The sequence below is a fragment of the Arctopsyche grandis genome, chromosome 4 (genome assembly GCF_051622035.1).
Source record: "Arctopsyche grandis isolate Sample6627 chromosome 4, ASM5162203v2, whole genome shotgun sequence".
NCBI classification, from domain to species: domain Eukaryota; kingdom Metazoa; phylum Arthropoda; class Insecta; order Trichoptera; family Hydropsychidae; genus Arctopsyche; species Arctopsyche grandis.
This window is the reverse complement of record NC_135358.1, coordinates 23,480,665-23,508,350: the sequence shown is the minus strand read 5'-3', so window position 1 is coordinate 23,508,350 and position 27,686 is coordinate 23,480,665. Positions and strand designations below refer to the sequence as shown.

General features: G+C 33.3%; 5 protein-coding genes and 1 long non-coding RNA gene across 7 annotated transcripts in view; 2 read left to right on the top strand and 4 right to left on the bottom strand.

Annotated features, from left to right (window-relative positions):
• Positions 1–8,856, bottom strand: part of LOC143910916 (protein C-ets-1-like) — a 131,031-nt gene extending 122,175 nt beyond the window's left edge. The window contains exon 1 of the mRNA XM_077429547.1: positions 8,742–8,856. The gene's annotated coding sequence lies outside the window, so the exon portion shown is untranslated. The remainder of the gene's footprint in view (positions 1–8,741) is intronic.
• Positions 8,857–9,630: 774 nt separating this feature from the next.
• Positions 9,631–13,311, bottom strand: Sec10 (Exocyst complex component Sec10). Its single transcript, XM_077428749.1, has 14 exons — positions 13,183–13,311; positions 12,954–13,082; positions 12,776–12,883; positions 12,503–12,700; positions 12,185–12,433; positions 11,894–12,111; positions 11,612–11,821; positions 11,392–11,539; positions 10,963–11,106; positions 10,809–10,897; positions 10,547–10,736; positions 10,281–10,437; positions 10,046–10,209; positions 9,631–9,964 (listed from the first exon to the last, which is right to left on the bottom strand). Exons 1-14 carry the CDS (start codon positions 13,213–13,215, stop codon positions 9,866–9,868), a joined length of 2,136 nt encoding a protein of 711 aa, XP_077284875.1. The 5' UTR covers positions 13,216–13,311; the 3' UTR covers positions 9,631–9,865.
• A 567-nt stretch (positions 13,312–13,878) lies between these two features.
• LOC143910915 (uncharacterized) overlaps positions 13,879–27,686 on the bottom strand; it is a 95,160-nt gene continuing 81,352 nt past the window's right edge. Inside the window, exons 5-6 of the long non-coding RNA XR_013260506.1 lie at positions 14,055–14,255; positions 13,879–14,002 (exon numbers count right to left, since the gene is read on the bottom strand). This is a non-coding gene — a long non-coding RNA (uncharacterized LOC143910915). The remainder of the gene's footprint in view (positions 14,003–14,054; positions 14,256–27,686) is intronic.
• Positions 14,544–16,741, bottom strand: RpS25 (ribosomal protein S25). Of its 2 annotated transcripts, XR_013260570.1 has the most exons (5): positions 16,652–16,741; positions 16,371–16,463; positions 15,985–16,168; positions 15,617–15,806; positions 14,570–15,119 (listed from the first exon to the last, which is right to left on the bottom strand). XR_013260570.1 is itself a non-coding variant. In XM_077430275.1 (4 exons), exons 1-4 carry the CDS (start codon positions 16,652–16,654, stop codon positions 15,727–15,729), a joined length of 360 nt encoding a protein of 119 aa, XP_077286401.1. In that variant the 5' UTR covers positions 16,655–16,741; the 3' UTR covers positions 14,544–15,726. The 2 variants fall into 2 exon arrangements, 1 of the variants encoding a protein (XP_077286401.1); XM_077430275.1 differs by having other exon boundaries at positions 14,544–15,806.
• On the top strand, positions 18,265–27,356 carry LOC143910903 (transmembrane protein 245). The gene is made up of 12 exons (XM_077429530.1): positions 18,265–18,803; positions 18,896–19,042; positions 19,118–19,346; positions 19,426–19,969; positions 20,044–20,215; positions 20,292–20,459; positions 20,842–21,025; positions 21,107–21,291; positions 21,370–21,601; positions 26,720–26,894; positions 26,974–27,156; positions 27,220–27,356. The coding sequence occupies exons 1-12, from the start codon at positions 18,426–18,428 to the stop codon at positions 27,227–27,229; spliced, it is 2,607 nt and encodes an 868-aa protein (XP_077285656.1). The 5' UTR covers positions 18,265–18,425; the 3' UTR covers positions 27,230–27,356.
• On the top strand, positions 22,193–24,635 carry LOC143910906 (uncharacterized). Its single transcript, XM_077429537.1, has 2 exons — positions 22,193–22,521; positions 22,881–24,635. Exons 1-2 carry the CDS (start codon positions 22,348–22,350, stop codon positions 24,474–24,476), a joined length of 1,770 nt encoding a protein of 589 aa, XP_077285663.1. The 5' UTR covers positions 22,193–22,347; the 3' UTR covers positions 24,477–24,635.

Genomic DNA, 27,686 nt, shown 5'->3' with positions numbered 1-27,686 from the left:
TTGTCACTTTTGTGTCGTTTTGGCAAAGCAAGCAGGCAAAGAACATTTGGTGCCCTAGTCCCGATTTTGTTTACCGAATTCATTGGCGTAGTTTTCATAATTGGCAAGATAATATTTTCCTAACAATATTCAACCCCACATACGAACAAACTCCAAAACAAATTGTAAAATGCCTGGTGCGAAAGAAATCGGGCAATAAATTTTTAATAGGATTTTAGCCGCAAATTAAGAACAATTTTAAAACTGCGCTCAATCTAATCTTAATCTAGTCCTCATCAAGAATTGGCACTGAACAAAATAGAAAATACATATAAATATGACAATTTATTGAACATCTTTATATATGTAAGTACTACATATATTAGCATTAATAGACATTGGTTTAGAAGTTTATTAAAATCATGACCTATCTAAAATGATTTTCCTTGTAATATGACTCAGAGGTATTTCGAGCATGCAAAACTCCAAGTTAAATGTTTACACACAAATGAGTAATGTGATGTTTTATTGAAGTTAACAGGCTCTCTATATGCATACATATTTACTGGATGAACATCCATCGAAAATACATACACACTCGTATGTGCATACATTCATACGGTCATACATTTGCTCTGGATTTAAAGCAGAAGCAATAATACCAATCGACGATTATTACACAAGTATGAGTACTTCAAAAAAATAAATAAGTTTTACAAACTCTAATCATATACATATATATGTACATAGTTACATGTACACTCGATATAATAAATCACGATAACACCGATAAGGTAAATTCTCTAGCAGACGAAACGTCTTGTACACATGTTGCACTATAATTACATCAACATTTAATATGGAATTTAAAATCATTGATACTTAAATGTATTGTTGAGATTTAGGCAGACACGAAAGGACAAATCGTGCTGTACAAAATAAGATGCCCAAAGCAAAAGGTGACAGCTGCGTCTCAACACGCAACGGGTTGACTTCACTTTTCATAATTACAAAAGCCTGCGGGTCTTATACGACTGATTAACAATAAAAAAATAAATGCGACAGGAGAGCGGAGTTCAAAACGGTTAAGAATTAAGTCTTCAAGCTTATATCAGCATCATTATTCACAGCCGTTCGCCATCCACTGCTTTCGACCATTCGACATTTTTCTGATTTCATCCACCCATCTCCCCTTTAGCCTTTTACATTCTCTCAAGTATCATTCAAGCACTTTTTTCGCCCGTTCTTCTAGCTACGTGACCCGCCCATTGCCGTTTCAATCTCTTTAGGGCGGTTTCAGACTAGCGTTTTATACGCGCGTATAATCTCGTTTTTTGAAGTGCATGTAGGCGCGTATAGGCGCGTCGTTTTCCATACGCGCAACTCGTACGAGCGTAGACGCGCTTATAAGCTCGTATTATCCATGTTGATACTAAATCACCACTACCGGTTGGAGCGAACACGCTGGAATAAGCCCGTGTACGCGAGTTCGGTTTTTTGAAGCGCGAAATGTAGCGCGCGTATGCCGAAACGACGATATACGCGCAGAAAAATACGCTGGTCTGAAACCGCCCTTACTCTCACTATTGCATCAACCGTCATACTTCTATCCCACATATTCCGTTTTCTATCTTTCCTCGTTATGCAAAGCATACAGCGTTCCATACTCCTTAGAGTGACCTTATTCAGAATTCTGACGTTCAATACCCAAGTTTCGCATCCACACGTCATCAATATCGAGACACATTGGTCGAATATCTTTTTCTTCAGGCACATTGGCATTTTGACACGGTATTCATTCGCCCAAATGCACTCCATCCTAATTTCACACGTGTGATTATTTCCTCTTCATTATTAGTCAATGACTACATATTTCAATGATTTGACTTAGTATATGTACATATATAAATAATTACTAACTAGGTATGTTATATTATCTAAAAATCATACTGTTATATTGTATAAAAATATCAAGTATGAAATGTTTTGAATTTAGGAGGAAACGTAGTAATAAAATATATTTTTCAAAAATACTGATTTTATGTAAAAAGATCATATAATTTAAGATTTTAAGTAAAATACATACGTGTTATATTCCCGAATAAAATCCTGCTTTGCTTTCTGTTATTGGATACAATTTTTTTCACTATTAATGTTTTCTTTTGTTTTCTAAATTTTAAATATTCATTTTTTTTAATACCACTATTTTTTATTTAAAATACTGCTATCAAAAAAAAAATTTATTCAATCTTTGAAATAATACGAAACTCTGTACGTAGTATAACAGAATAAAAATTACTTAAGCACATTTTTAAGAGTCGTTAGTCAATTATCACACTCGTTGTCCAGATAAAGACAAATGGGAAACGTGGAAATTAAAAATACATTTAAGTGAATTATTAGGGTTAAATTAGTGGCAATTTATTCGGTGTTTTGAAACGTCGCACACATTCGAGGGTTAAAAATCTAGAGACAGTTCTTCTGGCGAACAACATGCCCCATCTGGATGCACCCGCACAGCACCGTCTGTTGCAGCGACCGACCGGTGCATCTTGCACACAAACTGCAACGTTGCCGACTTATCACAACACTACAACACTGTCCTGTCCACACGTTCTATTGTGCGTATTTTCATTTAATTCAATAGTACAACTGATAAGATTTTTGAGCGTGGGTGTTGCAACAAACCCTTCGCATTCGGAATATGAAAACTTTAAATTGAAATTCCATTACTAATGTGTGCTATCTAAACGCAATGAAAAAAGTATGCTTTCAAGTACGCTAGGTTTCATAAATGGAAATCATACTGATCAAATTGTGAGGCAATTTCAATATTTTGCCAAACGTTGACTACTTATAGCATGATCGGAAAGTTTTCGGTATGTCCTTAGGGTCTATACTTAGAAGGTGCGTGAACCCAAGTTTCTAATGCTGCCAGAATGACCGCATTACATATTCAAAATTCAGATTGTTGACCGCCCTTGCGGATCGGAAATCGAACAAATTAGCAAACCGTACTGCACGCAGAGCGAAAATTATTCAAAAGTAGCCCTATAGCAAATTACTTATTCAAATTATATCAAAGGTCTGTAAAAATATGGGTGATCAATTGTGCCCGCACGAATAGTAGGAGCGTTCACCCCCAGCTTTCACAAAAGGGATCCGGATAGCCATAAAACGATGATGTTGAAGTTTATACACACAGGGCAAAAAAAGAGCCTTTTGTCGAGGCATATAAGCATCCCTCATAAAAATATTACGATGTAAACCGAGAAGTTGAGGGAGACGACAAAAAATGGGAACTGCATAAGAGCTTTTCAAATAACAGATTCTCCCATGTGATTTTCGGATTTTTTCACATGGCGTAAAATTCATATACGACGTTATAAGAATTATAAATAAGTTTTTATACAAATATTTAACTAGTTAAGAACATTATTATGCGTAAAGCTCAATAAAAAAATGCATCGAGCGGCTCACTACGACTTTGAATAATCATTAATAACAAAATTAAAAATTCAATATTTCTTATGAATAATAAAAACAAAATCACATCTAAGGATTGGTGGCTTTATATAATAAAACATCCAAATCAAAATTTAATACGTCGAAATATCGTTGAGGAAAAACGCGTTTGAATGAAAATTGACAGCGTTCCAGGAACTATTTTAATCGCGAAATTCGATAAAACAACCTAATCCGACATTTGTTAAAAAAAAAAACAAACAAATGTCTCACAAATCGTAAAAAAATTGAGATAAAACACTAGTATTTAAATGTGTCAAAGACAAACAAGGTTAGTTACACAAGTTTAAAAAATCTTTGACAAATTTCTTACTCAATAATTCTTCGTCGTCATACGTCCCACGTACAAAAATCACCGGTTTTAAGTCCCACATACCCATTCTGGCCACGCTTTTTATCTAAACTAATCAAAATGCTAAATGTGCCCAGTAGAGTTATGAACGTAGGTACGGACAGGCAGGTAGACAATATAAACACGCGTTAAAAAAATTGAAATTTCACCGACACGTTTAACTGCTTCGAATCTGAAAACTAGCGTGGAAAATAAAACCGATACCAATATAAATTAATAAAAAAAATAAAAAAATCAATGACCGCATATGGGAGACCTCAAGCTGGTGCGATTGTGTGGCTTCCACGCAAATTTGACCGCAGGAAATACACGAACGAGTGAACCCTTGGGAAAAATCTACATACATATGTATCTATCTTAAAAATTACCAGTATGTAAATACTTAAATAAAAATAGTTAATTTATATTTCATACTGTACATTTAGCTCTGGTGTTTACATTGCACAATCGCATCTACGGTGCATATGTACACAATAAATTCAAAAGCGACGATTTGTAAATATTATACAGCTCTGTGAATTTTAAAAAGATCTATGTTGAAATCTCAGTGGTGACAATTAGCAATCCAAATTATGGCATGCACGAAAAAGTATTCGATATTAAACATGTAAGTATTGGAATTAGATTTAGCGAAACGTGATGTCGAATAAATGGGTGTACGTGACGAGCCAGAATGTTAAATTACAGAAAACACAAATATCGGAAGGCAAAGATCGAAAATCGAAAGATCTTAAGTCGAAAGATCAAAAAAAAAGGGTGCATGGTAAACGGTACATACTCACTTAATATGCGCGAGCAGGATACAACAGGAACAAGAGGAACAGGCTTTTCCTCCCGTATTAATGTGCGCGCGCAGATTAAGTGAGTATGTACCGTTTACCATGCACCCTTTTTTTTATCTTTCGACTTAAGATCTTTCGATTTTCGATCTTTGCCTTCCGATATTTGCATTTTCTGTAATTTAACATTCTGGCCCGTCACGGAGACCGCGAATAAATATACGACCTGAAGGTTTTTTTTTATTCCTTCGAGTCCAAGTAAATTTGGTTATAATTTGACTAAATGTAAATAAATCAAAATATTTTAATGCTAAAAAGGGATTAAATTTAAAGCGTGAAATAACTCGCGAAAAATACCCAGTAGGCATAATATTAAAAATTGCGAAACATATGTGCAAGATACCGCCTAATGTAAAGAATTTTCTAAACAAATTCTAATGAATGTGAAAAAAATACGTTCGGGTGGGTCGTCAACGGAGACATGTGGCCAAAAGGATACTACTACAGTGTGGGAAAAACGATGCAAATCTTACATCTTTGTTCTTTTCATTTTCGACGACACAGTCGCAAACATCTTCTACAAAAAAAAAAAAAAAAAAACAAATCCCAAGCTTTCAGGGTCAATCTGTCCCCATATTTGACGACATTTGAATTTAAAATTCGTATTGGTCGCACCCATACTGAACGCCACACGAATAACAGATTGTATACTGTCACTATACATAGCCGTAAACATATTTCACATCATAGTATAGATCTAAATAATTTCTATGTAATGTACTGTGTGTCTTGCCTGTGATGACATATGGATGCGAAATTAATTACATTGAACGCCAAAATTCTGCATAAGGTCCAGTGCACTCAAACAAAGTATGGAACGCTGTATGCTCGGCATAACGGTGAGAGATAGAAAACGGAATACGTGGGTTAGAATTATGACAAAGATGGTTCATGCAATAGCGACAGTAAACAGATTGAAATGGAAATGGGCGGATCACATAACTAGAATAACGGACGAAAGAAGTGCTTGAATGTTACGCGAGAGAATGTAAAAGGCTACAGGGGAGGTGGGTGGATGAAATCAGAAAAATGTGTGCGGTGAGATGGATGATAGTTGCTTAAAACAGAGACGAATGGATGCACGTAGGAGAAGCCTTCATCCAGCAGTGGATGGCGAATGGCTGTGAATGATGATGATTATAGATCTGTAAAAACGGCAAAAAAAGAGTTTCGCACTATTTTGAAAATCATCTCCATCGGGAAATCTATCCCGTTACGAAGTCTACAAATACATTGATTCATGAAAAACAAAACAGTAAAAAGTGTATTCGAACTGAGAAAAAAAGATAACAAAATACACAACTCATTTGACAACAAAAACACCTATTAGAATTGATAGAAATGATCATTGGCCGATCTTGATGATTGTTGTCTTCTACGAAAACTACATAATCTATTAATTCAATAAATATGAATAAAGAAATTACCTTATCAAAAACATATTACGGAAGTCGATAGCCATCTATCTAATCGTAATAAAAATATGATTTCACCTTCGAATACAGCAACCATCAATTAATTTTAAGTAACAATATATGATGATGGGATCGCAGTGTTGCTATTTACTAAAGCATTCAAACGATATGAATACCAAAATAATCACTTTTACTCAATTTTTTTTATTCTAACTATATGTGACGAATGTCTCATGTTATCAAAAATTTACCACCTTTAATTTAACCACGGATCGATGATTTAGTTCATCAATAAAATGGCGTTACCGTACTGGTCTTAAAGTTACGACATTGGATGCTATGGAAAAAATCAATCTTGGCACAAAATAAAGTCACTCATTTACCGTGGAAGAAATTTTTTCCAGATGTAGAAATAGATTAATTAGATTATACTGGAATTAATTATGACAAAGCAATACTATTAGACAACAATAAGATGTGCATTTTATATTATCGTAGGTCATGAATCACTTCGTAGTTCGTAGGTCAAGGTCTTTGTTCACAACATAAAATATTGTTTATGAAATTTCACCTACCTGTAGAAGTATGTAAAATGTATTGCACTATACATTTCTCATTACTTTTTAGTTTATGACATTTGTCCAATCTAAAGACCTCCTACAACCAAATAAGACAGTCTGAATGAGTCAGTCTCTCAACGCTGAGACGTTATCAGACCCCCTTCCCTTTAATAAAATTGTCCCACAAAAGGGCACCGGTTACTTCCAAGTCAATAACCTTTACGGATAACAAACCCAAATAAGTATATAAACAACATTTAAAACATAAAATCGCACGATACATGTTATATATAAATATGTACCAACATTTCCGACCAACTAATTGGCATGAAAATGCACAGATTGACCTACTAAATTTCACATCCTTCATACAAAATATTCGCCCCAAGATGGCAACGTCGGCAAAATCGAACCACACACGACTATCAGTAAGTAGATAAAGATTTTTATCATACATGCATGTATGAATGAATCGTCGTATCTCTAGCGACAGCGAAATCATAGAACAATGAAGATAAAAAAAATTTGACAGGTCAAAAATCAAACAAAAAATGATGCAGTTTCAAATTCAACCGTGACAGTAAGATGAGGAACATTTGTAAAATAATGGAGAAGAAATTTATACTGAAATGGAAATAATTTAAAGCTTAAACAAATAGCAAGTGTCACCATATCGTAGAAAGTATTGCTAAATACATACTTCACATTCAACTTTCATGAATGCGTTTTTCGATAAAATAGGGTTTGTCCTTTATTATTACATAGTTTCAAGTTGACATATTCCTTGGTTATACCTGTAGAGTGTGCAAAGTTACTGATAATTAGCACATGTCATTGTATTTTTAATCAAACGCAGAATACATAGATTCGTTATCAGAGTAGTAACATAACAATGTTGCTAGACGTCAGATATATTCGTTTCTTATTTCTTCTGGAGTTAATACTTCATTTGAAGTTGTTATAGTTGTCGATTTTCTACGTGAGTTATGAATTTATAAAGTGAAGGATACAAAAACTTCAACGAAACGTCAAACTATTGAAGGTGAGTCAATGTCGAAACGTCAAACTAATAAAGGGCACTAAAACACGATTTAAACCCCTTTTCGATATATTGAAATACATCCTAATTGAATATTATTAATTAAATTAAAAAATATTAGTTGATTAAATATTAATTACATTTAAAAAACCGATTTTTTTCAAACAATAATTTAAATAAGTATGTACCTAATAATATAATAAGAGGTAATTAAAAAGACTCTATATTACATATGTATGTATGTATGTAATAAAAAAAGATGGGAAGATACATATGATTGATAGTCCTTATTAGTCATATTCCAATATCTGATCAGATTCTTCCGTAAACCTTCATTCCGTAATCAGCTATCAACTACTCCTGTAATTCCATTTTATATACTTGCTATTCTCTTAACAATATTCCCCCTCATGTTGATCTATTTTGTTCTATTTTGTCTACCTTGAAATTTTTATTGTTGTCATTTTTCCGATTCATAGTATCATATATATCCCACTAAGCAAAGCTTTTCTTCATTACTAAATTATTTTTAGAAACTTTTTTGGTGTCTATGTTACTGTATTATAATACTTTTTTTTTGTTTTATGAAAAAAACTAATTGTATCTAGGATGCACAAATATATTCGAAAGTGAGTTTATTTGAGGAAAAATCTAAACTTTCAAAGGTTTGATATTACGCAAGCAAAACGCACGTAGACGCAGTTATAGTAGAAATAAACATGCAGCACATTTTGTAGGTAATAATTACGTATTAATTAAGAAGAGCAGTCATGGCAGGATTTCGTTAATATTTCGGTTTGCAAAAATAAGATCAGGACTGTTGGATAGAGATTTCGACCTGTCGGGATTGTGACCTAGACCCAACAATACTACACACTCTCAATAGAAACCATAAAAACAACATGGGCGATCGGTGTGGGTGACTGCAGAACGAAAATAAACAACAGTAGACGGTTGCCAGGGGGAGGAGCCGGGGATCGGGGCAGGGGGGATTCAAAATGGCGAAAACGCAATTGTGACAGTCGATCTTACGTTTTGATGGGCTCCGTGGTGAAGCGGTGCGGCCCGAGCGCACCCCGAAACACTTTGAGGGCCGCTGGCGCGAGAGAGTTTGAGCGACGCGACGACACGACGCAGGCGCGCACACGCGACTGCCGCGGGACTGGCGGTGGGGGAGCAACCATGAATGAAATGCTCCTCTCGCTCGCACTCGCACTTTGCAGCGATAGCGCTGTCTCCCTTTATTGTCGTGCGATCCTGGCGGCCATTGCATGAACCATATTCAACCAGTGCCAAAAAAAATATTCTTTTTTTTTATTATTATTTACGCCCACGCTTCGCGTTGACGCGGCTGTTTGGGTGTTCGTTGTTTCGAGCCCCATTGTCAAATGGATGAAATATTACGGCATTTCAGCGTTTTCATTTTACATACACTTGCGTTATCGTATGAATGTCTTTTCAGTGCTGTTTGCCAAATTAAGGAACACGCCCCCCCTCCCCCCCCCAAATAAAAATCTAGCCTTTATTAAGAACAAATATACATATTCGTTTACATTGATATTACCCCACTGATTTTAAGTGCAATAACTTTGTCAGGAAACTTTACAGATTCTACAAAATCGATTTTAATTCATAATTTATCGAATCCATTTTGCATGGAGAATGAAGATGAAAACCGTGTATTATGAACAATATGTTTTTAACCTTTAAAATTGTAAAAGCATCTATTACAGATTGTGCCACGAATTGCAGGATATGATATCGCTTGGGCAAATTTTTATTTACTACATATTTACCAAAGCAACATGAATATTCGATCCTCAAACCAATGCAATACTAATTTAAGCTACATTAGCGAAAACAATTTGATATCAAGCTTGTAAAAATGAATTACGAAAGGAAAAAAATAATTACAAATACATACATAGTGAAAAATCATATTTTATTTTTTCGCGTTATTTAATAAACATAGTTATAATATTTTTAAATTATCTGTAAATGTGTCTATATGTATTTGCAAAAAAAAATTGACATAGCATCTCAGAAAATAATATCTTATATCTATAATTTGGTGATTAAAATACATTTTATTTGTTTATGCAAAACGCTTATATCAGCAAGCCCCATCCTGTTTGAATTATTTGTACAATATTTTATTACGAATTTGAGCCTTTTAATAATGTACCTAATTTTTTTGACTTGAAATCAGACCGCAACTGTACAAACTGTAGCAGAATTGAACGGTCAAGTTCGGCCTGTAAAACAAAATGATTATTCAATAATAACAAATTCAATAGAATGATTTTATCACTTAAATTCAATAGCCATATACGTACCAATGTTTCTCCTTCACAGACTTGTTGTAAATTTTCAGGCTTTACTAGCAACAAATTACACAACGCATGTAATGTATTAAACAGTTCACTGATTAGCGGAGGTATATTGGCTCCCGACATGATTTTCCTATATTCGTTTACATCACAAATTGCACACATAGCACCTGAAAATATAATAAAACATATCAATACAAGAATACATACAAATCTATTGCAGAATTTGTTGAAATTCAACCTGCAGAATTAAACTGGAATGTCATGAGGTGTTCATATATAACTCGGTGCAATCGTATTCCAAGCTCTTGAGTAACAGCTCTTATGTTTTCCCCATCCAAACAATCAGATATACGTGTGAGTGTGGTATTCAAATAGCTTACAACAGTTAGGCATGCCTATAATGAAAGAAATGTGTTATAATTCAAAAGAATAATATTTTAATATTTAATTTTAATATTTAATATTTTAATTTATAATATTTTACAAATAATATATAATACTAACACTTGAAGCTAATGTATCAACATCGCCTTCTGGTTTAAAATCCGTTTTCTTCTGTTCTGTTTGTAAATAAAGTTTCACCCAAGATATGATAATCGATATTGAGCGTTCCAAACCAGCATCAAGTTTGGATTCAAGTTGTTCAAGCGTTACGTTTTTCTTTTGTAAACATATTGACTGCTTTGAAGTAGAGCTGAATAATTTATTTAGCATTAATTTAACATTAATTATGTGAAAGTCATTAAAATATAAACAGAAAAATTACCTTACGCATGGTAAGATATACTCTTGGAAATGTTTTTCAAATAAGTGAACTATGGCATTACACTGCTTTACTACTTCAAAAAAGTGTATCTAAAAAAAAACATAAATAATACTCATTCAAACAATTTTTTTTAGATTTTATATTATGACATTACCTTTGGAGTTGTTTTATTTTCAACGATTGGCATACTTTGTAAGCCTAAATCTACAGCATAATCGCAATGTTCAACAAGAAGCTGTTGAACGAGAATCTCCGTAAGTTCAGTCGCATTAGAAGCCAGTTCGTTGGGAGCCGACAGCTAAAATAGAAAAAATATATATTTCATCCATTTTTAATCCAACATATGAGCTGTTATATTTGAAAATGGCAAAAGTCCACTTTACTTTTAAGTTTAACAATATTTAAAAATACTAGTGGCCTGTAATACGTTTATTCTGCTTTTCCGAGATTCTGAACATATCGAATTGATAGCAATTTGTGAACTAAATTAAACAGAAATAGTGTTTTTGGAACTGAAAATTAGACTTCCGCCAATATAATGGCTCATATGTATGCATATACATAAAAAGTCAACACCACTTACAACTTTACATCTAATGAAAGAAGTCTTCGCTTCTTGAAGCATCTGTGTTGCTAATTCTTCCGATAAAAATGTTTCTCCACCATAATTTTCTACTGGTGCAATGTTTATATTAGCCCTCGTGCTGATCACAGATTGAATGTATTGCAGGCTAAAATAATCATTGTAAAAAGTAATTTGCAAAAAGATGCTCAGATATTTATTTGAAAAAACGTATACTAACCCTCCTTGTTTCTTTTGTCTTGTATGCTGTTTCGAGGCATAGTAGCGCTGTAGAGCAGTTGAGAAGGTTGTACTTAATCGTTGTTGTTCAGTTGGAAAATAAGTTTCTAAAGGCTTTCCGATGGCACCACCGAGAGCTCCCAATCTACCCAGCAAACCGAGTGAAGCCACTTCACCCAAAGATGACAAATCTTCACAAACTTTTTGAGTGCTAGTATATAAAAAAAAAGAGAATTAAACTCAGAAGAATCGTCAGATTCACCGATCATTAATGTTTCATTACCTGGTATACATTTCATAAAGATTCTTCAAATATTTATCAAGATCACTTCTATCTGACAATCTAGTTTGAATGTATTTTTGCAACTTTAAATGGAATATATTCAAAATAAATTTACTCATGACTTGGTCGGGATTTGAAAATACACTTTTTATAATAACGTAATTTGTTTCACACATTGGCAATATGCCTGAAAACACTTCTTTTGTATTGAAAGAATTCTGTAACAAAAAAATATATTTTATTCACAAACTGTAAAAATATGTTCACAAACTGTAAAAAAATCACACATACCATTTGACTTGTTTCAATGAAAGCGTCAACGCATTGTGAATAGCCTTTAAAGTGCGTCAATATGGCAGCTATCTCTTTCATCCTTGTTATATTTCCAGCATTTTGAGACCTGACAAATTCTTCGATAAGAGTGCGTTCTATTTCATTATACTTGGCTTCTATTTTCTTTTTTGCAGCTTCAAATTTTTCCGCTGGTAGTTCTTGAGCGATCATGTATAGTTTTTGAATCATATCAGCTGCTTCATCTATCTATTGAAATAAAACGCATATTTATGAATAGTGATTATTATTCAAAAAAAAATTATTTAATTAATATACCTTTGAAGCATCATTAAATATTTCATTGTGGACGGGTCCCGGTGATAAAAAATCGGAGAGCAAGGTCAGAAGGGCTAAGGCTGCAGCAGCTCGAGAACGAGGACGCTGTGCTGCTCCTAATTGTTCTCCCACTTGTAAAGCTCGACCACCAGCCCAATTTATTCGCTCGTCCAATTCAGAGAATACACCCACTGAACGCTATTTTCAACAAACAATCGAACTATAGAATACATTTACATATATTAAAAATGAAAAATTATTAATTTTCCATACTTTATGTTGATCTTGTAATTGGGCTAATTTCATCGCGAAAGTCTCCTCTTCTTCTTTTAAAGCTTGTTCTAAGCGCAAGCATTTTCTCTCCTGTCGGTCTTGTAGAACCTATTAAAATTTAAATCTATGAAATTAAAAATAATTTGAAGAACAAGGTCAAAATGTTTGATTAATGTACTTTGAGGTCTTCAATTGCTCGAGTGAATGTTTCGTGAACGAGTTCAGGATTAAAAGGTTTAGAAGAGCCACCTTCTTTGGTCGCTCTCCATGCTAATCTTTCGACGAATTCGTCGGGATCAAACGGTTCCTATATCGATAAAATAACAAAACATAAAAATCAGCATTTCTTGACATACTTAAATATTTACATGATGAAATTAAATTTCAATATAAAATTGCAGAATTACTTGTTCTAATTCTTTTAAGTATTGGTTCATCATCTTGACAAATAATATCTATGCGAACGCCGACATCCATCTGACAGCTGACATCACTCAGTGGGCCGTAATACTACATTTATTGCGCATTACCTGTAACTATTTTATATTCGCAAATAAATTTTAATATTTTGGTATAAAATAAACTAACTAATTTGATATTAATTTAGAAATTAGGGAGAAAATTCTACACATTCTTATCGAGAAAAAGTATCCTTATCGAGAAATAAATTAATAATCAAAAACAAATTAGAAAAAAACCTAGTCGTTGGCAGGAACCTCATTTGGGGGGGAGCAAGAGGGGACTTGTAGGAATCTCGTCGTCGTCATCGTCATCGAAACCTTCGAGAATATTCCGCAACAACAAAATACATCGAGCGGAACAGCATCAAGCATTCCAGAAAATTCTACGCCTCGACGAAAGCAAATTCCTCTCGTACGCATCAATAACCACTTCCATCAAGCATTCCAGAAAATACTACGCCTCGACAAAAGTGCATTCCTTTCGTACGCATCAACAAACTAAATGCTCGTACAACCACTTCCACCAAGCATTCCAGAAAATTCGACGCCTCGACGAAAGCAAATTCCTTTCGTACGCATCAATAACCACTTCCACCAAGCATTCCAGAAACACTATAAAAGGAGGTACAACCCAAACAACGCCAGTCGACCCACAGCAGCAAGCGTCGACACACAACAGCAGACCAGTCAACATACAGCTCCTGACCAGCCACCACTACACTACGCGGACTTGGAAGATCAACCAGCCGGACGAGCCAGCAACACACTGCCGTATCCAGAGACCTTCCGAACATAGCCGAACAACGAGCCAGCAACACACTGCCGCATCCAGAGACCTTCTGAACATAGCTGAATGCCGAGCCAGCGACACTCTACCATATCCAGAGACCGCTGAACGACATACTTTTGCCCACAAATACCATACCTTTGTACAACCATAGGCAAACAATAAAACTTTTTAAAACTAGCACAACAGTGTTTCGTTAGGCCGGGATACGGTCAACACATACCTACCCCGCCTACAGACTTTTACCCGCCTCCCCTTAAATTTGGCCAGATAAGGAACGTGCAGGTCATTCGATGAAATACTATGAATCTTAATCAAATCAATTATTTGTTTCTAAAATTTTAAGCCAACAGAAACTGCAAAAAGTTTAGAATGTCGATCAAAAGGTTTTATAAAAAAAATCATATATATTGGCCCCCCTGAAAAAACCTGAAATGATATCTCTTGTCTTTGAGCATGTCCATATGGATTAAAATAATACATTAATATCAATTTAGGGTAAATTAATATATTATCATCAGTTAGTAGTGAATAAGAGCCCAAAAGCTAATATCACAAAGTTTTTATTCAACTAAAAATCAAGGAGCTCACATTGTGAGATTTCTACATACGATTTCTTAGCTACACACATAAATAGTTAATTATGTATGGTATAATATATATATGTACCTAGAAAACTATGTATATACAATTTTTTTTGACATCAGCGTGATTTTTATTAAAATAAAATGTGTTGATTACAATACATATTACTAAGTAAATGAAGATTATCAAGGTAGTTTAATTTGTTTTCACATAGCCATCGTTGTTTTATTCTAAAAACATGCGTATATGATATTGTACCTATAATAATTAATTCCATATCGTTGGAAACTATCATTCTTTTTTAAAAAAGGATTTTAAGTGCAAGAATCAGATTTTTAATTATTTTTTCCAATGATCGTTTTTACACTAGAAATTAACTATTTGCAGTATAAATTTAGTCCCCGGGACAGATTAGCGGATGCACTCGGCGGTACGCATTTATTTTAATTACGGGATGATGAAAATTAGATGGCGCTACATCCTGACTGAAGAATAGTCAATAATAAAGGAACTCAAATAAAGTTCATTCGAAAAATACAATCATGTTTTTTCTTCTGAAGTAGATAAAATGTGTGACTTTTCTAAAATTTGGTAAAAAAAACCACAGATAATGGTACCTGTTTTAGCTGTCAATTGTATAAAAATATTTTGAAGCCATTAAGTTCTTATTCATTTGGAATCCTTGATAAAGAAAATGCATTTCGGCAATTCGTTGCGAATTATCCATTTGTTTTATATGGGAAGTTGCAAGAAAATTGAATAAATACCAGCTATGAAGTTGGATATTTGGGAAAAACGTTACTTTTCTTAACACAGAAATTCGCATGAATTCCATGAATGCAACGACAACAGAGAAACCAAAAGCGAAAGTTCGATATATGAATCCAATTCCAATTAAAATTAGTAATTAACTCAATATACATAAATTCAATTAAATTCTGAGCATATTGTCATCTCTTAAGTACAACTTTTTTAATCTCTAAAATTAAAATTGAGTGCTATCATGACTAAAACGGGAATGCAAACAAAAATAAATAAAACACAAGTGATATGCAACGATTTTCTTTAATTTAAGGCAAACATTGCATGATTTCAGTTGGATTTATAAAATAATATATTTAAGCCACGGGGTCGTCTCCCTTGGTTGTTCGTGTGTAAATTACTTGACCGTGGTGCTGTACAACTTGCTTAATTAACCCTGAAATGAAGAAAAGAATGAGTCACATAAAGAAATAACAATAATTACTCTTGCATCAGATATAAACCATCAGTCTCAATATATCAGATTTTTACTCTCAGGAAAATTCAAGTTTGAATGTTTTAATCATTTGGTACCAAACGTAAATGTATATACATATAATTGAAATTTGAATCACCTTTATCCCTAAGTTCGATGAGAGCTCGTCTTGCAAGCGACCCTCTGATTTTTAGCCTTTCAGATACAACAGCGGGTGTGATTAGTTTGTACGAAGGAACTTCCTTCAGCAGCTTCTCATAGGTAGCCTTGTCGAACAACACCTGGTTGTTTAACTTGTCGCGAACTTTTCCTTTGGACCACTTCTGCAATGTGACAAACGGAAATATTGAGATGGTGTACCAAAGAAAACCAAATATTAACGTGAAGTGTAAGTGAAGTGTCAGTCTCAATATATCAGATTTGTGCCCTCACAAACATTCAGGTGCGTAAGCTTTAATCATTCGTGAAAAAATTACAAGTGACATGTAAGGTTTGAGGTTATGTATTACGATGAAGATACGTTACCTTCTTCTTGGCCTTTCCACCTCCTGATCCCTCCTTCTTCTTTTGTGTCTTCTGCGGCTGTTTAGCCGAAGGCTTGGCATCCTTCTTGGGCGGCTGAAATGAAATAAAGCGGCTATTGAATAGGTTATGTCAAAAGTGAGAACACGCGGGGCAAGGCGGTGAACGGAAATCAAGACGAAATGCTCCCACGCGATGGAGCGAGGCACTTTTGATGACTCGTATGTCTTCAAAGGGGACTTTCGAACGTCGGGGGGGCGAAAGGGCGAAGCACGAGGACTCACCATGTTGACGCGCTGAGCGGCCGCACACGAGAGAACTTCCGCTTCGAAAGCGACACGCAAAACTTCGACTAAACAGCACAAAACACACCCTACTTCGCACACCCATTTCCGTTTTCGTAATTGGTAATTGCAAATGCAATTATATTTTATTATAACTTAAAAATCCTTTGTTATAACTTTCATTTTATTAAAATCTTTATTATATCTCAAAAAATATCAGTCAATATACAGTGCTGAATTATAATAATTTATTGAAGTTGATTTACCCTCAATTATTACTAATGAATTATTTTGAACCAAAATGCTTACAACTGTAGTAAATCCGTTACTTGCAAATCCTACATATGATTTTCGGTTCGGTGATTACTAGTCAAATGTGAACCGGTCACAGGACAACCGGTCGCTCTAGATCGGTCACACGTGATCACCCGTCACACTAAAGCTGGTCACGAGAAAACTGGTCACACCCTAAAATCTGTCAACCAGTTTTCTCGTGACCGATTTTAGGGTGTGACCAGTTTTCTCGTGACCAGATTTAGTGTGACGGGTGATCACATGTGACCGATCTAGAGCGACTGGTTGTCCTGTGACTGGTTCACATATGACTAGTAGTCCGTTTACCATGATTTTCATAGTCTTTGTTTAGGAAAAAATAATATAGTATAACAAATTAATCCTGATTAAAATCTGGACAAAAAACATGTACATATAAAATATGGTAAACGGGTTACATCCCAAATTTGAATCGCTACCAAGATTCGGTCGCTTCGAAAATCGCAAGCGTGATCTCCTGTCGGACGAAAATTCATCGCACAGAAAAATTTCCGTATAGAAAACTGCCTAAATATTTCTCAGCATATGCTTTTTTTTACGAGATTTTTATTATTATTGTAGGCATATAGTACAACTGAAATGATCTCATCAGGTCACTGCGACACATATCCAGGAAAGTCATTAACGCATGGCACACGCTCGCCTCGTCAAAAGGTCGACACGTGTTTCTATACACGTATCTGGAAAACAAAGGAAGAACACACTAAACCCATAAAAACCACGAACTACGTCCAGGCGTATGAACCCATAAAACATAACTAGGGCAGCGCGAGTACCAAGAACAAAAGATGTGCACACGACACACTTCAACCCAAAACGTTTATAAAGCAACGCAGCAACCTCCACCGGCAGAGTGAGCCTCTAGAGTTCAACTAGATCACATCTCCGAAGAAACCTCTTCGTACATACAATAACCATTGTACCAATTGAACGCAAATAAACGATCCTCTTTCAAACTACACAACACGTGTTTCGTTAGACCGGCATACGGTCAACATACCTTCCCTGTCTTACATTATCAAATCTGAAATGACGTCACGGACTCATATGTCCATATCAACATGCGAAGTTCATATGTCTAGTCGATAATAATAAAAATCTCGTAAGAAATAGCATTTGCCCAGCAATATTTGGGCAGTTTTCTATACGGCAATTTTCCTGTCCGACAAATTTGCGTGCGACAGGAGATCCACATGTGCGATTTTCGTAGTGGTGGTAAGCAATTCACATGGTAGCAATTCACATTTGGGATGTAATCACCGAACCATAAAAAATGAATCATATTTATTTAGGTCAGTTATGTTGTTGGCCGTGATTGCGCCGCCCAAGTTATAAACGTCACTTTGACAGCTGATCCTTTTGAATATTGTAGTTCAATTTCGATAGCATGAAAGATTGTTATCGATGTTATTTATTCCATTAATAAAATTTACAATAAAAAATGCATAATAGTCCTAGTATCAACAGCCACTTCAACAACCTCGTACACTTAATAGGCAATCTTCCCCAGGGTCATGAAAAACCATTAAAACACGCCCTTTATAATGCCGTCGCTTTGTTATTACTATTCATATGTTGTGCCGGAGGTTACGCCTTGTTTTTAGTGTTGGAGCCATTTTTCAAACCTCTGCTTTGGGCTCTTCTATTGGGTTCACTCTTACACCCCATAAAATATTCCGTATCAGAAAGTATGAAAAAATGGTTCGTCAAACTGGAATCTTCGAACACATCACTGATATTCGGGGCTTTCATTTTACCTTTCGATCTATTCAACGAAGCTTACCAAGTCATCGGAACAGCGATACATAAGTATTACAAGGTCAGATCATTTTAATGTTTACATTATTTTACCAATTATTTGTACATGTTTATATGTATTTCATATCAATAATTGCCTACGTTTAATTTTAGATCGCTGGTGCTATAGTTATTTCCGTGATTGGAACTATCTGGCTGTACAAATTTTTTCCTTGGGGACTATTTTATGTAGTTTGGAAGCTGGCTTTATATCTTAACTCTATTATTGGAACAATTCTACGTCTTTGCAACACTGTTACTGTAATTTTTCAAAATTCATATTTGTATTTTCGCCAAACTTCCATATAATTATTTTTTAATGCATTTTTATTTCAGTTTGTATCAATTACTGTTGGTTATATGACTATCATTTACCTCATGTGGAACAAAGACAGAGAAAACATTTTCAGAAAGACATCCTTACTAGTTTGGTTATTCACAAGTAGCTATATAGCCCATCTAACAGGATCATTACAAGCAATTACATTTGTACTTCTTCAAATAATAGCTCTGTTAGGATTTATTATAGAAGTTTTCGAACTTCGTCATAAAATGGAATCTAAAGGTCACTTAATATTAATTTATCAATAATATTTATATTCATCAATGACATTATTTTAAATAACATAACTTATAATTTTTAGGTGGTAGTATTACTATTAAAAATGCATTTAAGTGGACCATTTTGAATAAACAAAATTCTGCCGAATTTCAAGAATATTTGACCACAACCGATATATTACCTGAATCTAAATCTGACGCCATTGAAGATAAAGAAAATGCAGACGTTAATGAATCATACCCAGTCAAAGCAAGGTTGGCCTTCCAAACGAGAACTCTATCATCTTTACCACTCTCGACACCGGAAACAAGATCAGCAATCGAAAGTCACATTGTGGCAGCTTTACAACGCAGAGCGTTAAGCGCAGATAGTAAACCAAACACCAAATGTTTTGATTCTTCTCCTCTGATAACCAACGACACGGACAGTACAGCATGCTTTGAATATTTACTTTGGGCTTGTGTGGGTATGGTACTATGGAAACATCCATGGATTTGGCCGCTGATCCTTATTGTGATAACTATATTTATTATTAAATTGCTTGGGAAATTTTTTGGAGTTTGGACGTTCCTTGGAAAACACATTCGTGACGGCATTATGTGTGCTAAAGATTGGGGGTCTGTTAGGTGTGAATCCATCAATTCCTTTTCCAAACTTAATCCGCAGTGAGCTGTATTAAAAGTTATAAATTACATTTTAGATATTCAGCCATCATTCCGGCACATGTTAATGGAATTATTAAATTGATCGAAAAGTTGAATTTGAGCATTTACGAAGCTGCCAAAGAATCTATCGATTCAGTATCTTCAATTGCTGTTATTTTGGGTTTAATTTTATTTTTAATTTGTGCTCCAATTTTTATGGGAGTTCAGGTACTTAACCCAATGATAAAATGTCACAATAATAGTTTAATTATTCAATGTTAATTGTATGACTTTATTAATTTAGATATACTCGGAGGGAATTACTGTCATTCAAATAACTAGCAATTTGATAAATAGTACCGTTGTTCATAATCCTGAATTACGGCAATTATTGCCACCTGGATGGGATGATACCATGGATTCTTTACTTGATAATGCTTACGTCTATGGAAGAGAAGGATTGTCAAAAACTGTGAGTTTTAAATTGTATTTATGATGAAACCATGTTTATGTTTTCATAATGGAATTAAAAAACGGTAATTTTTGTGAAATACTACGATTTCAAATCTTGAATTCTTCCTTTTTAATTAAACTTAAACTTAATTAAAATATTTTGGACAAATCTATCAATTCAAAGATTGAGAATACATACTTATTTATGTATATAATATTTAACATTTCTTTTACAATATTTTTTTTATTGTTTAAACTTTTCCATTATTGTAGAATCATGTAAATATTTATTCCATTATATTTCTGTATTGCAATGATCATATTTTTGCCTGGTAGATTTCCCTAGTAAATTTTAAATACAAAAATTGTATACCTACATATATATGTATATATTTCATTAGGTGAAAAAAATTCTTCAAGATACTGATGAAGAAAAAAGTGCTAAATTAGAGAAACAAGTATTAGAGCTTTGGGACAAAGTCTATCAAACTTGGATGACTGACAATGATTCGACAAACACCCCCAATTCGGCTACCATTAAACAAACCTGGGAATCGTTTGTTGATGATATAAGTAAAACTTCAGGTATATATTGTATCGAAAATATTCTTTTATATTATATATTATGTATTTTACTACAAAGATTTTATTTTTGCTATATTTCAGGAATGTTTAACACCAACGCTCTTGTGGATTTTGCCAAACAAAATGTAGGTACTTTAATAGCATTATTAGATTCGCTCTGGTCTCTATTGAAAGGAAATATAACCCTAATGTTGGGATCTATTTCGGCAATTACGTCTGTATTACTCGGAGGAAGTACCGCAGTTTTAAATTTCATCTTAAGTTTGGTATGTGAAATATCTAATGAATTTGACGAAGATTTTTATTTTGTTTATCTTAAATTATTTAAAATTTCATGTTTCTAGGTGGTATTTTTTACAACGCTCTTCTATTTATTGAACTCTAGCTCAACTCTGTATAAACCGATCGAAATGATATCCAAATTTTCTCCGATTAATGGTTCCCGTTTTGGATTGGCTCTTACGGATGCCGTTAATGGAGTTTTTAAAGCGACTGTCAAGATGGCTGTATTTTATGGACTATGGACTTGGTTTATTCATAACTTGTTTGGTGCAAAAATCGTTTATCTTCCTTCAGGTATATATTCGTTAACACATGTATATGTATGTACAATATGTACATACTATGATTTTCTTATTATTAAATATGGAAAAAAAATCATGTGTCTTTTTTACATGTGAATGTGAAATTATCTATGTATGTACTTGAATACTTATCGCAATTCTGAGTAGTCATATTGTTGTGTGTTGTTTACATGTAAGTGAAATTAAAGAAGTGAGTTATCTACAATTTATGCGAATCAACACATTTCTAAAGAGTTCATTCAGGTCATTATATTAGGGTGTTCATAAATTCATAATTGTAATTAATATTTTCGATTCATTTTTAAAAATTAAACTAAATCATTTGGTACTACATACATATGTATATATTTTTTCTCAGTGACTCTTGATATGATTAACTAACTCAACTTCTTAGTTGTACATATGCTCGATGGCCTAAATTATTTTCTAAATTTCACTCATGGCATAATTTGTGATTTATTATCGATAGATCATTTTATTAAATTTGTTTCAAATCAATTGTCAGTACATAATTAAAATAATAATGACACTAAACATATGCATCACATGTAGAATGTACATACATACATGCCTTTATCGGTTTACTTGTATTGATAATAATTTTCTGTACACTTGGTTTCGCTTCTAATAACAGTTTACAATTTATCTAAATGTTATATTATTATTATATTCTCTACCACTAGTTTCAAATATTCTCTACCTAATATTCTGGCTAAATTTCTTTATTCTAATTTTATTATGTGGCGGATATTTGCAATATTTTTGGTATTAATTTTAAACTTTGCCATCTTGCCAACTAACGCGACCACTTTTTCCAAAGTGAATTTTGTTAATTGTAAAAATATTGGTTGGAAGTGCATCAACAATATTCCGAACGACGTTGTATATTCGTGCAACACTACAAATAAAGCGGTAAGTTATTTACATTTATTTATATCAATTATTAATATACCAGTGTCAGTTAAATGTATGTATTGTTTTATATACATATGTAGTTACAATTAGAATTTTTACAATTCATACCAATGAGTATTATTTTCGACACTAAAATTACCGTTTTATATTTGAGGTTAAGTTTGATTGTGTGAAAACATGTAAAGTAAGTATTATAGCTTAATTGGAAAACATAATGAATTTCTTGAAAATATATTTTTTAATTAACTAAAAATTATGAAATAAATAATCATACATTTGACTCCAATACACTCTTTTAATAAATACAATATTTCCCTCCCTTAATATTTTCAATTTAAATTTATTTATGATTCCAGAATATCAACATATACTTGAAAGATTTCTATCTAAATTCAGTCACCAGTTTGACCATTCAAAAATGCAATATAGTAAAGTTACACATGGATTGTCCAAACGTGAGGGCCAACTCCAACTTACAATCCATTCGAATCGACGAATGTTCTACTGTGGAATTTTCTCCAACCGAAGGGTGCTCATCATCACAAGCTCCGGCCAACACCATATTGAGCAACATCGGATACATGTCGACGATTCCTTATAGAGCATTCAAAAACCCATTGACTGAAATCGAAAAGAAATGTTTTGGCAATGGTGGAAATATAAAAACATTACTAATTAATAATGTTACAATTGGAAGAATCGATTTTAAAGCATTTGATAGTTTGAACGGTTTGACTATATTCACTATTAATAATTCGGTGATTGAAACCATTGAATCAAACGCAATAAATGTAAACGTGCAAGAGTTTATGTTATTGAATTCAGTCATTCGAAAAATACATTCTTATGCATTCAACATAATAGCCAGCAGTATTTTGATCTGCGACAATGTAATCAACGATTTGCCGCCAAATTCTTTTAATTTTTCTGCACCGAAAGTAATATTGTTTGGTAATAACATTAATATGATAAATTCTGAAGCTTTAATGATTCGCAGTAACAAAATAAACATTTTGAATAACAAATTCAATATATTGAAGACTGGATCTTTCATTGGCGTAAACCCAATGGCTACAGAAGAACCATTCCGATACAACTTTACTCAAAATGAAATCCGTAAACTTGAAATAGGATCTTTGTATTTCAACTCGAGCTCTTTGTCTAAAATAAACAATGAATTTATCTATATGGGAAACAATAGATTCGATTGTAAGTGTAATCGTCTAGCTTGGCTTGTCGACTATCCATATATAGGTGACGATTATAATTCAGCTATGAGACTAAATAGTCACATATTAGACTTCAAATATAACAATACTTGTTTATTCACAACATGTCATTTACCTCTGGATATCGTTAAGATTTTACTCAACAATAACATGTGCCATCTGTCGTTAGACCCACAGCTCATGTGCTATTCTTATTACGACCGTATTATCAATAATATATCTTCGGCTGAAGTATTCATGCAGCATGCGTATGGATTCCGAGGCATAAAGGAGGATTTAGATGAGGCGGAGCTATCTGATGATGCAGCTTCGAACAATACAGAACCAGCACCTGCCTTTTACATCATAAAACCTGAATATTTTAATGCTAAGAATGGTTCCGCTAAAACTACAGTATCTGGGAAACTATCGAATAATTCAACTAATGAAGTAAACACAAATGTCGATGAATATACTGTAGATCTTGTGACGTATTTGAGGAGTCACAACGTGCCCAATGACACTGTTGGTAAAATTCTGACTGCAAATCGGAAGAAGCATCCAAATGCTCAACGCAAAGGTAATGACGAATCAGGTACCAACGCTAAAATCCATCCATGGTGTCACGATAAAGAATCATGCTCCAAGTACATACAAGAGAATAAGAAGAAGGCGTTAGATTTTTACAAGAATTTTTATGCTCAACTTCGACCTAAGAACTTTTCAAATATGAGATTCAAATAAGATATGCATATTTATAATATTAGTAATTATATATTATATTATAATAGTGACAAAATTAAATTAAGTGATTGATTACTTTTTATGTTCAATACATATTTTGTATGCCATCGTATAATGTAAGTAAATAATATTATATTCAATAATAAATAATTAAATTGGAATGCTATTTTTATTTCAATTAATTTAATGTAAAGCTATTGATGTGAAATAGTGCTAGATATACATATGTATTATATGCAGTGGCGGCTCGTGGATAAGATACCTGGGGGTGCTGCGGTTGATTAAAAATAAAAAAAATGTTTATTTGGATTATATTTTACTATTAACATAATATTATCAAAATTAAACATTATATGTATTTTATTTCATTATAAAATTGATTCTTCTGTCTTTTTTCTTTGAAAAAAGATCTATCACCTTTTCGTTAAATTTTTTACTGTTCATAATCATTTTTTTTCAATTGACAGCATAGACAAAGCCGTCAATCTTTCCTAAACCATTGTGTTTCTTATACTCGTATATGTATGTCTTTATTCTATTTATTGATGAAAAACACCGTTCTGGCTCAGAGGTAGTTGAAGTTGTAAGCAGAATTTGAATAAATTTTGCTATTTCCACACGAACTTTGCATAAATTGATTGCAAAAATAAGTTTTAAAATTATTAATAAATCGTTAATACTATGCATTTCTTTCCTTGCGTAAAACACTTCTAATTCAGTTTGAAGTTTTTCTTTATCTAGCATTGAATATGATTCAACGGTTAGTAGTAGATCTTTCATTGGCATTTTCTTTCTGTACTTTTCAAAATTTTCTTTATTAAATAATTTCACAGCTTTTAATTGATTAGAAAAAGTATATCTTTCTTTTATATCTTTAATAATAACATCGCACATATTTTTGGCTTCTATAATATGTGCGATAATATATGCATCACATATTTTTGGCTTCTATTTTTTCTCGTATTTGTATAATGACATTAGTAAAACTTTTTAAGTTTTCTTTAAATGAAAATGCATCGATATTACTAGATTGTATTTGGTTATAAATAATTTCTAGATGCGGCATTAACTTGTGAAAAAGTTCTGACTAAAATAAAAAATTGTATTCAGTAAATTAGTAGAAACTGTTATTGTTTTATCAGTATTTTCGGAAGAATATTTAAGTTCTTGAAAACATTGGCTCAGCTTCTCTTGATTTTTATACCATCTTAAATACTTAGAGTGACGTGTAGAAGGAAGTGTAGAAAGATAGAAAGTGTAAGAGGTGTAGAAAGAAAGACAAAAGGTGCAGAAGAAATGAGGAAAAGTGAGGAGCGTGTCGAGCGCGCGGCGCGCACACGAACGCAACAAGAAATGTGTATAGCACTGTTGGGAGTGCAGTACGGACCAAGCTTCTAGCTGCCCCCGCGCCCCTCCTTCGCCCACTCGAGCAATTCCATCGAAAACTGTACTGCACAAAATCATAAACGATGCCTCACTTTCTGATATTAGTACCGCGATGTATGATCATTATTGGATGTATCGGTGTACGGGCGAGCTTAATACACGCTTAAATAGTATTGATATTTTCATATAATATACATACATTTACGTATATAATAATATTAAATTTTTCGTAAATAATATGAATTTCCTTGGGGGTGCTGCAGTACCGCAGTGCGTATGGACGAGCCGCCACTGATTATATGTCAAATAGATTATTCTGAAACTATGCAAAAAATTCTTGTTGATGTAATGTAATCTTGAAATATGTATATATACCATGGCCATAGCCGGGTGGGCTATGGGGGTGACAGCCCCCTTAATTAAAAAAATATATATTATATATAATTATGAGAATGTCAAGATATACATGAACGAATTCTTTGCGCCTTGAAATTAAAACACACATTTTATTGAATATACAAGAAAAGCGTTTTAAAGTGCTGCAGATGTAATTTTTTTTCGAAACAATACCAAAATTGCAAAATTAAACAAAGCGTAGTCTCTCAGTCATAAATATTATTTCACAAGCGACTTTTAATATATATATGGGGATTTTAAATATTATGAGGGACAAAATAATATAATATTTATAATGGAACTGTATAAAAAACAGATTCTTCTCACCTTATTTTCAATTTAAACCTCAAAATTGTTGTCGGTGTTGTTGTCAAAATAAGATTGTGTATGTACTCTATTAATGGTGGCATCGTACATATGTTCGTGTACGTAATTTTCATACAAGTATTTTTTTTATACAGCATTAGCTGCAATACTAGCCGCTATTCCATTCCTGGGAACATATTTAGCGTGTATACCGGCTGTCTTGGACCTTTGGCTAGCCCAAGGCAGTCCAGTATTGGCCGCACTCCTCGCCATATGCCAATTCGCTCCGTCATCGTATGTCGACACTGTAATATACAAGGAAATTAAAAAGTATGCATTAGTATTGGTATTCTTATCTGTAACTGAGCCTTTTTGTGTTTATTACCTATGTGTATGTAATTAATTTCAGCGGTGGGCATCCGTACTTCACTGGCTTAGCTATTGCTGGTGGTATCTTTTGCCTAGGAGCAGAAGGCGCTATATTCGGTCCACTTCTCTTATGCTGCTTGCTTGTCGCTCTCAATTTATCCTCGTCGCTCTTCAGGGAGACTCCGATGGAAGAAGCGTCGGCTGCATTGCAAAGCCGATTCGGGTAAGTCTGTTAGATGATGAATATGTTTGTAAACAAAACCGACAATTACTTTTCCTTTTTTAGTTATCGCTGATATTTAAGGCTGATTTTACTTTAATCGAATTTACATATGTTTTATTGCATTTTACGAATATTTTTAATAATTATTTAATTTATTTAATCAATATATGAATATGTTTTTCCACCAAATAATGTCACACCAAAATTATATATAAAAATTTGAAATGAAATTTTATTTATAATTAAGTATTTTTATATGTATATTACTATATAATTCACAGATTGGATGAATCTAATAAGACCGATTGAGGTTGGATATATTTTTTTTTGTTATTATTAAAGCATTCTTCAGCTTTTTTGACTTAAATGCTTCAATCACAATGGCAATATTTTATAGTGCATCTCAAATATATTTATAATTTTATATTACTTATATGGTAGAACTCAAATATGAAGTTCTATTGTATTTTTAAGATATTATTCAAAATGTGATAGTAAAAAAGTGCATTTTAGAGTTTAAAGGTGCTTTA